At 45.4% G+C, this 17,366-nt stretch overlaps 1 protein-coding gene across 1 annotated transcript in view; it reads right to left on the reverse strand.

The window, feature by feature from the left end:
* Nucleotides 1–17,366, reverse strand: part of PCOLCE2 (procollagen C-endopeptidase enhancer 2) — a 47,381-nt gene that overhangs the window by 16,578 nt on the left and 13,437 nt on the right. Inside the window, exon 3 of the mRNA XM_084751776.1 lies at nt 2,839–3,094. Within this exon, the coding sequence (XP_084607902.1) occupies nt 2,839–3,094 (256 nt within the window). The remainder of the gene's footprint in view (nt 1–2,838; nt 3,095–17,366) is intronic.

Here is a 17,366-nt window from a genome sequence, read left to right on the forward strand (position 1 = left end):
TTTCTGGCTACAACGATAACAAAAAAAAAAAAAGTGTGCTCTTGATTGTTATTTGAAACCGGCAACTGGCTAACCAGGTACATAAATGTCACTTCCTCCTGCCTCGGGGAAGGAGACATTCCCCAGTTGTCCCTCCCTAGTTATCACTGGAGTAGGGAATGTGGCTTTTTGCAGACTAAAGAGCTGGTGCCTGAGCTGGGGCAGGAGGTGCAGGCTGAAGGAGACACTCAGGGAGACTGAGGCAGAAGGAAAGCAGTGAGAACCACGTGGGCAGAAGGCGGTTAAGTCAGTAGCTACCTGAGAGGCTGCCCCAGCAAAAGGCCGATGGCTTTAAACTGTATAGACGCTTCCATGTCTTAATTAAACCTCAAACGGATCCTCAAAAGCCCTGCAATAATGTACCGTGGTAAATCTAGGTGCAGCTACGCCACTTCTCTTTACACTGTTGTTTCTGTACTATTGTAGTTGTTAGAAAACCTGGTACTGTCGCACTAGTCTTTTTTTTTTTTCTTCTGTGTTAGTGTTTCAGACTTGTAACTTCTACTTTTAAAATTTTTATTAAAAATTTTTACATATACATTTATAGTATTGCACATATGTACGATAAACTACCTCAGCAAGAAGAACCATGACACAATCAGGAATTATATGAATGTTACATTCTTAGTGTTTTGGCTATTTGTATTTGGCAGCCTTGAAGAAAACATCTTTCCTGTCTTGGTGTGTCTAAAATTCTGAATGTAAATTAATATCTATCATATCTCATCATTATCAACTTAAAACATCTGTCTAGACTGTAGCTTCTATGTATGGGGAACTAACTATTCTGTAACCTCTAGGCAAGCTGTTGGGTAAATTGTTAAGAGTCCAAGTTCTGTACATTCTAGCTCTTAAATCATTATCTCTTTTTATATTTTCTGATTCTTGTTTTTACTTATTCTACATACATTCCTTTTAAGTCCCGAAAACTTTTTCCCCTCCCTCAACGCTAGAAATTGAACCCAGAACTTTGCACATGCTAATTCAGCATTCTACCACTAGGCCACACCTCCAACTCAACCCCCCCCATCCCCCTTTTGATAAAGGGTGCCTTCTGTAGCCCTGGCTAGTCCTGAACTTGCAATCTTCCTGCCTTGACCTCCTGGGTAGCTGGGATTCAGGAAACAAATTCACAATTCACAATCGCTGCTTTAAAGTGCTGCTTGCAGTGAGCCATTCCTCAAACCGGTCTGTCTGTCTCTCTATTCCTTATACTTCCCCTTCTGTGTGCTGATGTTTCATTTCGCTACAGAGAAATTTTCAGTGCGGAAATACAGTAAGCAGCCCAACTGAGACGTGAAGCGCTCACCTGCTCGTGGCAACCTCTGACTTTTGATGCGTGTTTCTATGGACTGCCCTCTATTTCACGATGGATATGCATGAAAGTCTAGATTCTGTTATGTTCCTACGAGACATGATTTTTTCTCCTAATAGGCATTTAGCTACACTCAAACGCAGTCTGTCTCCCTGGCAGTAGTTAGAAGCTTTAATGCTTGTTTGAGCCTTTTGTCAACTGGCTTGTCCCAAAATTGTAGTTTTGCTGTCAATAACACTTGGGTAGATTCTCTGTGTATATTTTGAACTCTACGCTTTTGTAGCATCTTGCTAGGATTTCTACCCCCCAGTGCTCTGGCTGTAATGTCAGCCCTCGATCCTCTTGTCTTTTGACTCCTCAACCCAGTCCTGTTGTGCTATTGCTCACGCAGATTAGCAAGTACCCCAAGGCTGGGGATTTAGAAATCCTGCCTGTGCTGTGGAGGCGCACGCCTTTAATCCCAGCTCTGGGAGGCAGAGGCAGGCGGATCTCTGTGAGTTCGAGGCCAGCCTAGTCTACAAAGCAAGTCCAGGACAGCTAAGGCTACACAGAAAAACCCTGTCTCAGAAAACAAACAAAGAAGTCCTCCTGCCTGCCACAAGTGCTCTCCTGGAGAGCTCCTAAGAACTGACATGAAAACAAACCAAGACACGACGTTAAGTAACAAGAGAAAATTATGAAGTCGTATGTGATTTTTGCCTAGGTTTTTAAAGAGCTACTGTAAAAGTGCAAGTGTGTAAGTGAATATGGAGAGAAAGATTCAGAGACCACTGGCCAGGCCTTTCTGGAGGATGGGGTGGAGTAGTGGATTGTACACCTGTGGAGATATATTTGCATTTTTACCTCATAATTTTCTATATTTGACTTTTTACAAGAATATATAGAGGCTTTCTTTAAAAGTGGCTAGCTTTTTAAAATGATCTCTTGATGATTTCTCAGCATTCCTTGGCTCTTTAAGAACGGCTGTTATGCTTTGAAGGAAGAAATACATATAAAGTGCCAAGAACAATTGCTATACCAACCAACAATGCATGCAGTGAACCTAGACACCCTGTTCAGATCTAGCCAATGAACAGCTCATTTTCCATGGTTGTGGGGAAAGCGGGGACTGCCTCTGATGTGAACCCTGGTGCCCCCAATTTGACCACTTCCCCTTGGTGGGGAGGCCTGCCAGGACTCAGAGAAAGGGGAAGCAGGCTATTGGGATGAGACCTGATAGGCTCCGGTTATATGGTGTGGGAGGAGGTCCCCTTCTGTCAGAAGTCTAGGGGAGGGGAACAGGGTGAAAGAGGGAAGGGGGAACAGGAAGATACAAGTGAGGGGATAACAACTGGGATGTAATCTGAATAAATTAGAATAAATTAGGAATAAAGAAGTGAATAAATAAATAAATAAATTGCCAAGAACAGTACAGTGCCTGACACGTAGTAAGTCCCCATGAGCCACCATCACTATTGTCACTGTCTTTGTGTGAAAACGGGTACCTTTTCCATCTGGTGCAGCAGCAGAGAACATTGCCATGAAGCCACTTCCAGCCGTGTTGGCATCAGAAATCATCTGTACCATCATCTTGTTGCCGCTGGCCACAAGGGATCCAGGTCGGAACGTGCCACAGAAGCGCCCGATGCGTTGGCCGTTGGCATGGCCGTTGTACACGTCCACGAAGTCATAGCGACACAGATTGTCATTCTCAAGGTCTATGAATCGGAAATTCAGAACGACCACTTTGCCCTCAGGGACCTGTCAAGGGGAAAAAAAAAAAGCCAGAAGAAAAACTGTGTAGAAGCAGCAGCACCTGTGGCCTGACAGCACTAAAGATGGCAGATCATGGTACAATACGGAGCCAGGGCTGGGCCTCTGTGCAGAGTCCCTGCCTAGCATGTGTCAAGCAACGGGTTCAATCCCAGAAACACACACTCATAAATGAATAAGTGAATGACCCGGGGTGATGCTCTTCTCACGTCTGAGCTAAGCCAGGAAGAGTTTCCTGCACGGCGCTTCTGAAAAGAACGCAAGCCCTTGCCCTCCTGTGCTAAATTTCTCAATTCTGTAAGGCTAACCTTGAACTCAGAGGTTCGCCTGCCTCTGCTGCAAAATATTGGGCTAATCTCATCAGCTGGTGTCACTGTTTACAAAGAATGCCAGTTCTGACTTATTAATACGTATTTACATATTCTAAGTTACTGTGCCACCCAGACAAGTTGCTTGGGAAGAAACACTTTGAAACATTTTTTTTTTCATATAAAACAAAAGATAACCTCACTAGGTAGTGTGCTTCTGTGAAGTGGAAAGCTCAAGGTTTATTTGGCAGTTGCATAATTAACTTTCAGATAGTTCAGTTGAGGCCAGAAAAACATATGGACCAAAAAAAAAAAAAAACTATATTAAGTTAATTGGATACTTGTTTATAAAAAATATCTAATAGTGTTTTTTATTAAACACATGTAATTAATACGGTGCCATTACCTAACCCGGTATCATAATCAGGAAAAGACACAGACACCTGTTGTGTTTAGAATTGCCTCATTTCACCTGTGACTGGGCAGGCAGTAACCCTGATCACTCCCCAGCCACCCAGCCCAGGCCGTCTGCTTCAGTCACTCCTATCTGGGCTATTTCCTACCCATAATTCCAAAATACTCGCTAATGTTCTTCATCCGGGCTGCTGTCCTCCATCCACGCCGATCCCGCCAGGTGCTTTTTTTCTCCACGCTGACCCATCTCGGACATCTTCTTCCTGCTCTCTCCTTCCTCGTTGTCCCTGACCCCAGGCCTTCAAACCTCAAACTCTGCCTCTCTCTCTCTCTCTCTCTCTCTCTCTCTCTCTCTCTCTCTCTCTCTCTCTCCTGACACATCCCAAGCTTCAGATTTTTTTTTTTTAATTAATCAGTCAACTTTTAAACAGGCAGAGTGAGGTTTACACAACATGCACAGGTGTTCCTGAGGATGTGCTCATCTGGGCATCAACATCAGAATACACAGGACCAGACCAACCCCCAACACTTGTAGATTGCCTCTGCTTAAAATCACTATGTTTTATTTTATTTTATTTTATTTTATTTTTTTGGTTTTTCAAGACAGGGTTTCTCTGTGTAGCCTTGGCTGTCCTGGACTCGCTTTGTAGACCAGGCTGGCTTCGAACTCAAAGCTATCCACCTGCCTCTGCCTCCTGAGTGCTGGGATTAATTAAAGGCATGTGCAACCATGCCCGGTGAAAATCACTATCTTTTAAAACATTTTTATTTATTGCCCCTGGGTGGGAAGGGTGTTTGCCAGGTGACCCTGAGCAAAAAAAAAAAAAAAAGGCATTGCTCTTTTAGAAACTTTATTCCAAATCTTCTCTAGACACTTGCACATGGTGCAGACATCTGACAATTATTTCTTTATGTTGCTGGCAATTAGCTGAGGCTGCTGTTTTGTGAGATGATATTGGCTAGGGAATTCATTATCTTCCTGACCCGTGCTTCTTCCAAACAACAGTTGAGTCCTGTGTGGGCTGACAGCGCTGCAGCAATGACCTCAGTTCACCCACGGCCCCTGGGATGTCCCGATTGTCACAGGCGCACTTGCCAAGTCACTTGATGGCAAGGCCCTTGCCAGCAAACAGGGGAAGTGCATTCTAAGTTGGTGGTTTGCATTTTCTGGGAAAGGCGAGCCAAATGCAAATCTGCAGCCAGCTTCACTGTGGAGGGCGTGTCACCTGTGGAAATGGGTCTGTTCCGGTCTGAAGCTCCCCTTCCCCAACACGTCACTCAATCCTTATTACAGAAAAGATCTGTTTCTGCAGCATGTCTGGTTTTGTTTTGTTTTTTAAGCCACCACTTCCAATTTCCAGGATTTCTCTTTTTTACAAACAGACACGGTAATTCAGGCTCTAACGCTCAGACCAGTTTATTCACATCAAACTTGAGAAGATGGTTCATTGTTACCCTGTGTATGCGCCCTATATGTAGTCCCCCAAAAAATTTACATTAAAAGTATGCATAAGTATTTGGCTATCTTTCTGGTTTTTTGTTTTGTTTTGTTTTCAGGACAGGGTTTCTCTGTGTAGCCTTGCCTGTCCTGGAACTCACTCAATAGACCAGGCTGGCCTCAAACTCACAGAGATCCTCCTACCTCTGCCTCCCGAGTGCTGGGATTAAAGGCATGCACCACCACTGCCCGGCTGGCTATCTTTCAAGATGGGAGTAAGTCAGAAGCTTACAAGATCTTGTTCATATGTGGCCTGTGTGTATCTCAATACAATTTTTAAGGGAAACCTTGTCCATGTTTAGAAAGTAAAACACATCTTTAGCGAATAGAAATAATATGCAATATTGTGAACATTTCCTTTTTGTCTTTGGAAATTTCACCAAAAACTTAACATCCTTTCATGTTTAGGAGTGAGGAAACCCATCCACTGGAGGCTACAGAGACCGAGTCACACTGCCCTGCTGGAAATCACCCCAAAACTTTCTTGCTGCCTTTGGGACCATAGCAACCCTGAACTTCAGATGCCAGGCACGTTTCTAAACACTGCGCATGCTATCCCCTACAGCGTTCCCAGGGACTCTATGAACTTGATGTGCATACCAGCTCAGGTTGATGGAAACTGAGAAGTCAAGACCCTGCACGCTACAGCCCTGACCATCTTATGTATCTTCGCTTTCATACAGTTTTGCCTCCGTGCAGGCCCCTTTGCTGTTTGAGGAACACTCCAAAGATGGCTCCCACCTCAGGGCCCGCTGGTTGGCTAATGTTTCTTCCTGTTAAAGTGGGATTCACTTTGTCTTGGGATTACTTCTTCACAGAGCCCCCTCCCCAAGCCCTTCAGGCATTATATACTGACATACATATACACATCACACAACTGTGCTACTTCTGCACAGACTATCTTATCACCAGCACGTATAGTACAGAGAGCAGAATTTATCTATAACCAACCAGCAGGGTGCTCGGAAAATATGCATTGAGCAAATGACTACATCCCGAGGTAATCTTAAAAAAATAAATAAATAAAGTATCTGGGCTGTGATTCCTCCTGCTCATGCAAACAATTATATAATAATGTAAATCCACATAAAGGTACAGAGCAAATAGTCTTAAGAACAGGAAGAGAGCTAGGTGTGGTGGCGCATGCCTTTAATCCCAGCACTCAGGAGGCAGAGGCAGGCGGATCGCTGTGAGTTCGTGGCCAGCCTGATCTACAAAGTGAGTCTAGGACAGCCAGGGCTAAACAGAGAGACCCTGTCTTGAAAAACCCAAAAAAAAAAAAAAAAAAAAAAAAAAAAAAAAAAAAAGAACAGGAAGAGACAATACAGTGGTTTGTTTGTAACTTCCTGTGTTTTCGTGGCCTGGGTATGACAGAGACTGAAAGCTCATATCCTCTCTCCAGACACACAGGCCGTCCACTTTTCCCAGCCTCCTTTGCAGGTAGACTGAGGTCATGTAAAAGGGGTCTGGGCCAGTAGCCTACCAGTAGGCGTGGCATATCAAAAATTCTGCATAATCCTTTTGGAGTTCTGTTTTGGCTTTAAGAAAAAGATTCCGGCCAGGTGTGGTGGCACACACCTGTGACCCCGGCACTCTGGGAGGCACAGGCAGGCAGATCTCTGTGAGTTCGAGGCCAGCCTGGTCTACAAAGGGAGTCCAGGACAGCCAAGGCTACACAGAGAAACCCTGTCTGAAAACAAAACAAAAACAAGAAAAGGATTCAGTAGCGGAAACAGGAGGTTGTAGCAGATGACACAGCTCCGCATTGAAGGAGTTAGCGGCGGAGAACAGCTGCCCCAACAGCCACTCAGCCACTCACAGCTGCACCCTGATCCAGGAGAACTGGGTTCTGTGAGGTCACTGGGGCTTGGGGAGCTGCTTGTATTTTGGACTTTGTGTTGCTACCCTATGCCTGGGTGATAGTATACATCAGTTTTTCCTCGCCAGCACCTCTACAACACGCAGCCATCATCTTTGCTGTTTTAGGTGTCTATACCTTTGTCATAAACAAACGGCTTGGTGTGCCTCAAAAAAAAAAAAAAAAAAAAAAAAAAAAAAAAAGCAGGTTCTGACGATAGCCAAGAGAGGGACAGCTTTGCTCGATGGCAGCTCTGTCGATTTTCCTTGGCAAGCAGTATCGGGTTAAAGGCGACTCATTTCAGAGAGGACGTGGACAATCTGGATCCATCACAGAAACGAGACACTGCAGAATAACTGGGGCACACAGTGCTTGCCAGCTCTCTATCGCGGAGGCAAAAATGCCTGAAGTGATGGACTGGTGAGAGAAAAGAGCCTGCCCTGGGCTGGCTCCACCCACAATGGGCGGAGCCCTACCGCCTCAATCACTAATTTCAAAAACACACCACAGGCCAATCTTTCCCCCAAAAGACTCTAGCTTGCGTCAACTTGACATAACACTAGGCATCAGAGGCCCCAGGGGTCTAATTTCCTTCCAATGGGCCCCACTTTCCAAAGGGTTCACATCTCCTTATGTAATGGCCCTCGGCCTTCCTAACGCTGCGACCCTTTAAATACAATTTTCCATGTTGTGGTAACTCCTCAACCACAAAATTATTTTCATTGCTACTTCGGGACTGTAAGTTTGCTACTGTTATGAATTATACAGTAAATATCTGTGTTTTGTAATATCCCCTAAAGGAGATATCGACTCATAAGTTGAGAACCGCTGTCCTAATAGTCCCCCAAGGCTGGGCACCATTTCAATACACGCATTTTCGGGGCATGCTCAAGATCCACACTTCAGAATACAGCAGTGGCTCGAAATTTAGTCTCTAAACTGCCTCCCATAGCCCACATCCCTTCAGGCCATAGTTAGGCGAAATATCATCCCTCTTTCCCCTCCAGAGCCCACAATTCCTCTCCTCTCGGCAGACAACATCTCACCACACGTCCACTGTGCTCTCAGCCTCATGGGGCACAGCCGGGACAGTTCCCCTCAGAGATCTGTCTGTGTAACTAAAACACAGCAGCAGCAGCAGAAGGGCGGAGAGGTGGAGCTGGTAATGAAGGGAAAGTTTTCAACCTTTATTTTATTTAACTTAATCTCAGGTAGGACTTTTCTGTGCTGTTTTGAGTATCTATTTTGCAAGTCAACAAGTATTCGTTAAATGCCAGGGAAGCACCGTTATAGCCAAAAGAGAGGAAAGAATTGAACTCAAGGAACCCTCTTGAGCCGGGCGTGGTGGCGCACGCCTTTAATCCCAGCATCTCGGGAGGCAGAAGCAGGCGGATCGCTGTGAGTTCGAGGCCAGCCTGGTCTACAAAGAGAGTCCAGGACAGCTAAGGCTACACAGAGAGACCCTGTCTTCAAAAACCAAGAACCCTCCTGACCCAGAGCCTGCGGCAGGCTGGACCTCAGTGAGACAAGAGACGGCACCTAAGGTTGATAAAGCCTGCCTCATCGGCTCTTCTTCGTTATCCTCTTCCAATCCATGTGTGCAGGGCTGTGTGTTTGTTTTTGTTTTGTTTTGTTTTTTTTCCAAGACAGGGTTTTTCTTTGTAACCTTGGCTGTCCTGGACTCGCTTTTGTAGACCAGGTTGGCTGGCCTGGAGCTCACAGCGATCCGCCTGCCTCTGCCTTCCAAGTGCTGGGATTAAAGTGCGCCACCACGCCCACCCGGCTGAGGGCTGTGCGCTTTAAAAGCTGAGGTGGTCGCCTCTTTTTCTGGATTATGCTTCCTGACAGACAAGCGCAGAAGCCGATTTCTCTACATCTTCAAAGAGTCATTTTAGGACATTCTTTCAGGTCTCCAGAAGTTGTCAAGATGAGTAAATCCAGAACAAGATAATAACACAATTGGTGCGGATTTGCGGAGAAAAAAAAATGTCCCTCTGTTAAACCATTAGCCCATGTTAGAGCTATTTTTAAGCGCAACAGAAATAAAAGCCAGAGGAGTCTTTTACTAGTGGAGTCTTTTTAATCTTGGGACAAAAGGACTATGCCATTGACTCTCTGAAATTTTTTCTTCTTCTTTGTGTGTGTGTGTGTGTGTGTGTGTGTGTGTGTGTGTGTGTGTGTGTGTATGCGCGCGCGCACGCACGCGTGGGGGTGCAAATGTTATGCAGGTGCCCATGCATGTGGAAGCCAGAGGTCACCTCAGGCATTGTTTTCAGGAGATGTCCACCTTGTTTTTGAAGACAGAGTCTCGCGCTGGGACCTGAGACTTTGAGATTAGGCTGGGCTGAGTGAATATCAATCCCTGGAGAGCATGCCTGGCCTTACCTAGCTTTACACAGGGACTCCAGGTGTCGGGCTCTGCAGCAGCACTTTCCCAGGCCCTAGTGCTTTCTTCTTAGACGATCATAAGTACAATTTCCCCCAAGACCTGTATAAGGTAAAGCTTATTTCTAACCAATGGCTGAAGTGTCATTTTCTTTCTTTCTTTCTTTCTTTCTTTCTTTCTTTCTTTCTTTCTTTTGTAATTTGTTTGAAATATCATTTTCAAGAATACTTCTATAATCTGGAATTTAACTGGATAGTTCTTTAATGGATCCTGAATATAAAATCAAATTGGTATTAAAAATGGGGGGTGGGGTGGGGAAGAAAGAAAGAACCTTTCCCTCTGAGATTGGGAGGAGTCACAGCAAGGTAATTGAATAGTGAAAAGAGAATATGTACAAATGAGCATCCAGTGTCCTCTTCTGTGAGTGAAATGGCTTTCCGTGGCTGTGTAAAGCTGCCTCAAGAGAGAACCTAATTGTTGGAAATCTAATTTCTTTGTAAAACTTAACGTCATTGGCCACAATGAGAGCTTCAATGAGCAGTACCGGGCGGAGCCATCTTCCCCAACCCTGGTGTGTACTCCTCACAGGTGACCAGTTTAACTCCGTGCCATCCTTTCCAGGATTCACCTCCTTGTGGGGAATAAAAATGCCCCTATTGCTTCCCTTGATTTGTCTCTTTTAACCATACTCTTCTGCTTCCTAGAATTCTCCTGCCCCTCCGCCACATTTCTACTTAAATCAACATTCAAAATCCCCCATACCGCCTTCATAGAAACATCACTGCTGAGGTGAAGTGTTACATTTCTCATAGAGTTTGTTTTCCCTAGCGGTTGTAATTGCATTGCTTGTGGTTTGTTTACTTTTCTAAGTCTCTATCACTAAATCCTCTCAATACAAACAACCAGTAGCTCCCGGTTCCCTCTTTCTCCTCAGGAACGTCCATTCTGCTGCTACAAATTACACAAATCCTGTGCTTAAGAGAATAGCTCTACAGAATAAATTCATGGAAAATGATGAACTCAAGACTTGTGGATAACTTATTTAATTTTTAATAATTTTACTATTTAATAATTTTACTATTATTAGTGTGTGTATGTGTGTGTGTGTGTGTGTGTGTGTGTGTGTGTGTGTGTGAGAGAGAGAGAGAGAGAGAGAGAGAGAGAGAGAGAGAGAGAGATGGGGGAGAGCGGAGAGATGCATACATGGACATGTCACAGTGTGTGTTGTGGTGGTGAGGAGATAACCTTGGGTGTTGGTCCTTGCCTTTCCACGTTGTCTAAGGTGAATTCTTCACCGCTGACATTCTCGCCTCCACTTCTCATTTCTCGTAAGCATGCTAGGATACTGATTCTGGCTTTTAATTGGGCTTTGGGGATGTAAACGCACATCATCAGGCTTTTACACACCCAGTCATCACCTCAGCCCCAGCATTTTAAAATTAACAGTGTAGCAACACTGGAACATTGTATCAATTCCTGGTTTTGCTACTTTCTCCTACACTGAATGCTATCAATTCGTGACAATTTTGTGGGTGCATATACACACAAAACAACAATAACAACAACAAATGAAAGAAAGACATCATTGTTATTTTGAGCTCGCTGTGGTCATTATAGGGGAAGGCTGAGCTTATTTAACGTTGCAGTAGGCCATAGGAATGATGTTGGGTAAGAGATGCTTCATTAAAGATACCCTGGAGGTGGCAAGCCCCAGGAGCACCAACAGAAATAGAAAAGCAGCCAGGAGGAGAGGAGCTTGTGCTATTTCATCTTAGAAGACACGCAGAGAGGCAGCGGGTACACTGGTTTATTTTTGAAAATGTTGAGTTTAAGATGTTGCAGGCATATGCTTCAATATCAAAACACAATTAGGGTAACTGCCACAAAGGCCCCAGCCCTGCCTACCTCCAGTTTTGGCTTCCTAACCTGCTTTATATTTCTGGGAGCTGTTTTTTGCTATGCATATCTTAAAATCCAAGAGTACTGATCCTTACGTGCAATGACGTCATAACAAGAACCACCATTACGAGTCTCTTAGGCAATAAAGGCTTTCTGGGGCCAGCATGACCCTGGAGAAGGGGACCTGAGGAATGGATGAACCAGACCAGTGTAATCAACAACCTACTGACTGTGCATCGCTCTTGTACCTTCCTGATTCCTCCCCCACTAAAGCCAGTACCTCTAGGACGCTTAGACTGTATGATGAACAAGTTTATAAGCCCAGGATTTGGGAAGCTGAGGCAGAAGGTCAGAAGCCAATTAGAAACCAACCTAGTCTACATAGTGTGTTCCAAGGCATAGCGAACCTCCATCTCCTAAAGAAGAAAAAAAGAAAAAGAAAAAAAGAATGGAGGTGGAGAGCCTTACCTGTAAGCACAGCGCTTAGAGAGTTGTGCCAGAAAGTGACTTCAAAGCAAGCCTGGGCTACATACATAATGAGACTCTGTTTCAAAATCCAAGGGAGTTGGGGGAGGGGGTGGGGTGGGGGGTGGGGTGGAGTGGGGGGGGGTGGGGGAGGGTCATGGGAGGCAAGGAAGAACCTTAGCTAAGTTTGTTATAAAGCTGGGGTGGTGGTGGCACACGCCTTTAATCCCAGCACTTGGGAGGCAGAGGCAGACGGATCGCTGTGAGTTCGAGGCCAGCCTGGTCTAAAAAGTGAGTCCAGGACAGCCAAGGCTAAACAGAGAAACCTTGTCTCGAAACCACCCCCCAAAAATCTCTTTAAAGTAACTATATTATCTTCCATTTAGACAACCTACCAAAGTCGACAAACTAGCATGGTATTTAAACAAGGCATCAGCACTCCCAGAGGAGAATCAAGCAGAGAAGGGGAGGCAGAGAGTGAGTCATTTTGCTCATATGGTGTGAATTTAATTACATGTTCTTAAGTGTTCGGTGACAACACCACGCTTAGGAAAAACTATAGACAGCAGTGGATGGGAGAAAGAAGATAGGAGGCCCAGCACTGTCACTGTGCAGTGTGGGATGCACATGACTGGACAGGTCCCTGTGGGTGCGGGAACAGTGTCCAGTGTGTGGCGCCTCTCTAGGCGGTCGGTCTGTGTTTTCCATTCTTCAATTGAAGAGCTCAGCTTTAATTGACAAAGAAAAGATGAAAGCACCTAAGAGTCAAAGTCCTCAGCAACGGAGGGGCTGGCTGGCAGTGTGGGGGTGGGGTGGGACTTCTTAAATCAACGGAGGGAAGCCAGCCATAGAAGTGCTGCTGTTTTCACCCTACCCAAAGGCCACAATCCCTAAGCGGGGCTCCACTGTCCCCTAATATCTCAAATGTCAGTCAGGTCAGAGTTTTTCAATCTGAAACCTCCCCCTTGCCCCCCCCCCCCATTTTATAAATGCATTCATTTTGAGTGCACATTCCAATGGCTTTTAGTAAATGTATGCAGTTTCGCAACTATAATCACTGTCTAGTTCTAGACCATCACCCTGAAAGATCTCTTATGCCAGCTGCAGTCAGTCCTTTTTCCCTGCACCAGCCTTAAGAAGCCACAGACTTGTCTTTTCTGTTTTTGTTTTTTGTTTGTTTGTTTTTGTTTTTTTGTTTTGTTTTTCTAGACAGGGTTTCTCTATGTAGTCTTGGCTGGCCTCGAACTCACAGATATCTACCTGCCTCTGCCTCCCGAGTGCTGGGAGACTTGCCTTTTCTGAATGTTTCATGTACATAGAATCATGAAATGTAAGGTCTTTGCATCTGGCTTCTTTCACTTAGCACAGTGTGTTCAGGTCAACCCATGTCACGGCATCAGCAGAGTACCATGTTTCCTTTGTGACTGAATAATATTTCATTGAATGGACACACTATCTGTCCATTCATCGTTGGTGGATACCTAAAATATATCTACATTAGGGTTATTATTATTAACAATGTGTCTATGGCCCCTTTTCACACGTCTTATGAATGCATATTTTCACTTTTCTTGTACTTGGGGGGTATCAGTGCTGGGTCATGTGGTAAATGTTTAACTTTAACAGAAACTGTTTTCTGCAGTGACTTTACCATTTTATTTCTACCAGCAGTGAAAGAATTAAGACTCTGTTTTAGTCTCTCTCTCTCTCTCTCTCTCTCTCTCTCTCTCTCTCTCTCTCTCTCTCTCTCGTGTGTGTGTGTGTGTGTGTGTGTGTGTGTGTAGTGTACATGTGTGCATGTCTGATGTCTCCCCCAATCACTCTCTACCTTACTTCTTGAGATTTTTCACTGAACCTGGAGCTCGCTGATTGGCTGAGATCCACTGGCTTCCAGCCCCAAGAATCCTCCTGTCTTTGCCTACCCAGGCAGAGAATTACAGGCCTGCCCCACGCTCAGTCTTTTACGGGTGCTAGAAATTAAAACCAGGTCTTCATACATGCATGGAAAGCACTTTACTGACAAAGCCTGTCCCTATGGTCTATGTCTTTTTGACTACTGCCATCCTCACATGTATGACGTTTGTGCTTTTTACTTTTGTATTCACTGTAATGTTTATTTAAAAGTCTCCAGGAGCTAATGAAATGACATATCTCTCTACTGGCCATTCCCTTACATTTTGGTAACCTGTTTATTCAAGGGGCTGAAGAGATGGCTCAGAGGTTAGGAGCACTTGCTGCTCTTCCAGAGGACCCATGTTCGATTTCCATGCACCCACGGGGCGACTTGCAAGTGTGTATGCTCCCGCCCCAGGGGAACTGACACCCTCTTCTGGCTTCCAGAAGCATCCAGCACACGCATGGTGCACAGGCACATATGCAAGCAAAATACCCATACACACAAAATTAAAATATGAATTCATGCTTAAAAGTCTATTCAAGCCAGGTGTGGTGGCGCACACCTTTGATCCTAGTGCTCGGGAGGCAGAGGAAGGTGAATCTTGAGGCCAGCCTGCTCTACAGAGTGAGTTCCAGGACAGCCAAGACTGTCATACAAAGAAACCCTATCTTGAAAAAAACGGGGGTGGGGAGGTGTCTATTCAGATTTTTATCTGACATTTTTTTTTTCTAAATTGTCAATCCTAGTGCACTTTTCAAATCTAAGTAGAAAGAAAAGAATCACAACTTAACCAGTAATAAGATGAAGCTCTGAAGCACACAGCAAATCTGGGTCTGTACATCCACTCTATGCCAAGAGGGAGAGGCAGGGCCCCGCTAGTAGGCTTCTTTAATGAAATCACTCCACTGAAAGCAACAGTGGACTCAGCTCCCTGAAGAGAATGCTCAGCCCTGAACATTGTTCCTCCATTTCTCAATCAGCCATAACTTTTTTTGTTCTACTGCCCACTATAGCCCATCAGGGAGTTCCTAGGAAATGGAAGATGCTCACACTTTCACTTCCCAGTGAAAACAAGTACGTGCGCGCAGGGCAGGCAGGGGTTTCCCTTGGCCTGCCCACACTGACGGGAATGCCTGCTTTGCCACCTGCGCCAAAAATACGGAGTGCTTCCTGATGATCAGCTGTGATTTTAAAGAGATTAAAACAAGCCGAGTAGTGGTGGCACCTGCCTTTTAATTCCAGCACTTGGGAGGCAGAAGCAAGCGAATCTCTTGAGTTTAAGATCTGCCTGGTCAACAGACTGAGTTCCAGGACAGCCAGGGCTACACAGAGAAACCTGTCTTGAAAAAAACAAAAGAGAAAAGAAAGGAAGGAAGGAAAAAGGAAGGAAGGACGCCTTCTTACAGCTTTCTAGAGAGTAAGATAGGAGACCAAGGATCTGTGAGGCCTGAGAAAACCAAAGCAGGATATAAAAACCATGAAACGATTTGGACTTAAACACTTCAAGATGAACTCAGTTCCTTGAGGGTGGGCAGCGAGCAGCATGGAGTTGGGGGGGGGTCTTAGTTTCTCCTGTGAAAGCGAGACCTTTTTGGTTTTATAATTGACCAAATAGTTGTTGCACACTGTAACTGTCGGCGCTAGGTCGTGTGCTGGGCTCTGAGGAGAGAACGAAGGTTAAGTGTGGCTCCTCTGCTCTCTAAGACAATATCCTCAAAGACAGTGTTGATGAACTTCCGGCCTCCAAGCACACTAGATGGGTCTTAGTAACAGGAACAGTCCATCAATGTTAGACCTGCTTGCAAATGCTAACATTAACGGAGCCATGGGGTTTTCAAATGAATACAGTACTGTGTGCTCATGAGCAATGTATGCCGGTCCTTCTGCAAATGACCTCCAAGAAGGCTTTTAAAAACCCTTATTAATTTTCTTTCCATATGTGTGACTGTTTTGGTAGCATGTACGTCTACGCACCATGTCCATGTGTGTGGTGCCCTTAGAAGCCTGAGGAGAGCATCAGATCCTGTGCACCCAGAATTGTGGGTGGCATGTGGGGTTCTGGGAATTGAACCCAGGTCCTTCAGAGAAGCATCCAGGGCTCCTAACCTGAGCCATCACTCTAGCCTTCTCATTTCTCCTGTCGCGGTTGTTGTTTATCTGTACGAGTTCACAGTTCAGAGCAGTAACAAGTCAGGAATGCCACATGTGTTTCCTGTCCTCCTCAAATAGTTCTGATGAGCAAAATCAACTGAGAACACAAAAGCAATGGAGTCATTCCCTCTTACAAAATCCAGCATTGCGCCAAGTTCAGATGATGGACATCTCACACCTGCGATCCAGGAGGCCGGCTGCTTGAATCTGGCCTGCAGCACTGGACAGAGTCCTGGCAGCACTGGGTGCTAGAAAGTATTTCTCATGCTTTGTTGCGGCGTTTGGGTGTGGCTCGAAAATAGGCCCCACAGGGTAATTGACTTACTTCTCTCTGGAGAGTTAAGAAAACACCAAAAGCTGAGACATACTGCAAGTCTAACCAAGGCCTTCGCAGGACACTTCAACCTCAAAGAGCCCAGGAGCTTTGCTTTTGTTTTTAACCACCGCCTCTGCTCTAAAGCCTGGGCTGACTTAGACCTCTCATGCACATCAGCTGCCTTTTAATTTGCAGCAATCTTGTAGCTCCAGCTTCCCAGATGCTTAGAGTATAGGCGTGTCCCATCATACCTGGCTACTATCTTACTTTCAATGTACAACGGTGACATGGTGACACCAAGTGACCAGTTTAGGCTGGGTGGGTGGGCGAGGGCACACCAGAGCAGGGCATCTGAAACAGGAAACAACTTTATTGCCACCCTCAGTGAGTGCAGCAATCTAGTCACAGGATCTCATTCTCCACACTTCCCAGGTAGCTTCCTCCTTGGCAGCCAGCACACGGGAACACAGAGGTCCCCAGGCAGCAGCTCCTGAACGGCTGGCTGCCTTAGAGACCTGTGCTCACCTCAGCGCTGCCATGGACCGGGCTGCTAGTTTTTGTGAATCACCAAAGCATGGATTCAGGCTAAGCAGGAGTTTGCTAGATGCGCGTGTTCTCTGTTCTACTAGAGTGTCTGTGATGGCATTCTGACGCGACCCACCAGAGTGTCTGCATTGGTGTTGAGGCAACACACTAGAGTGTCTGTACTGGCGTTCTGATCACTTGCGGCAGAGTGCACACCCAGCTTAAATGAAGGTTGAAAGTGAGGTCCCTCGCCTCTGCTGTCAAGGCTGCTCTGGTCACTGCCACCTTTAGTCTGCTCAGCAATAACTTTTATTGATTCTACTTTACAATATATTTAGATAAAGATTTATAGATTGTATAGATTTAGACGATATATTTAGAAGCTGGTGTGTGTGTGTGTGTGTGTGTGTGTGTGTGTGTGTCTCACTGACCCTCACCATCACCTTCCTGGCTGCTGTGATGGCCCAAGCCACCACAGTCTCACCTGAATTACAACAACAGTTTCCTACCTGGCCTCCCCTCTTAGAAGTCACAGTCTGTTCT

Source organism: Acomys minous, assembly GCF_964271855.1.
Source record: "Acomys minous genome assembly, chromosome: 13".
Lineage (NCBI taxonomy): Eukaryota > Metazoa > Chordata > Mammalia > Rodentia > Muridae > Acomys > Acomys minous.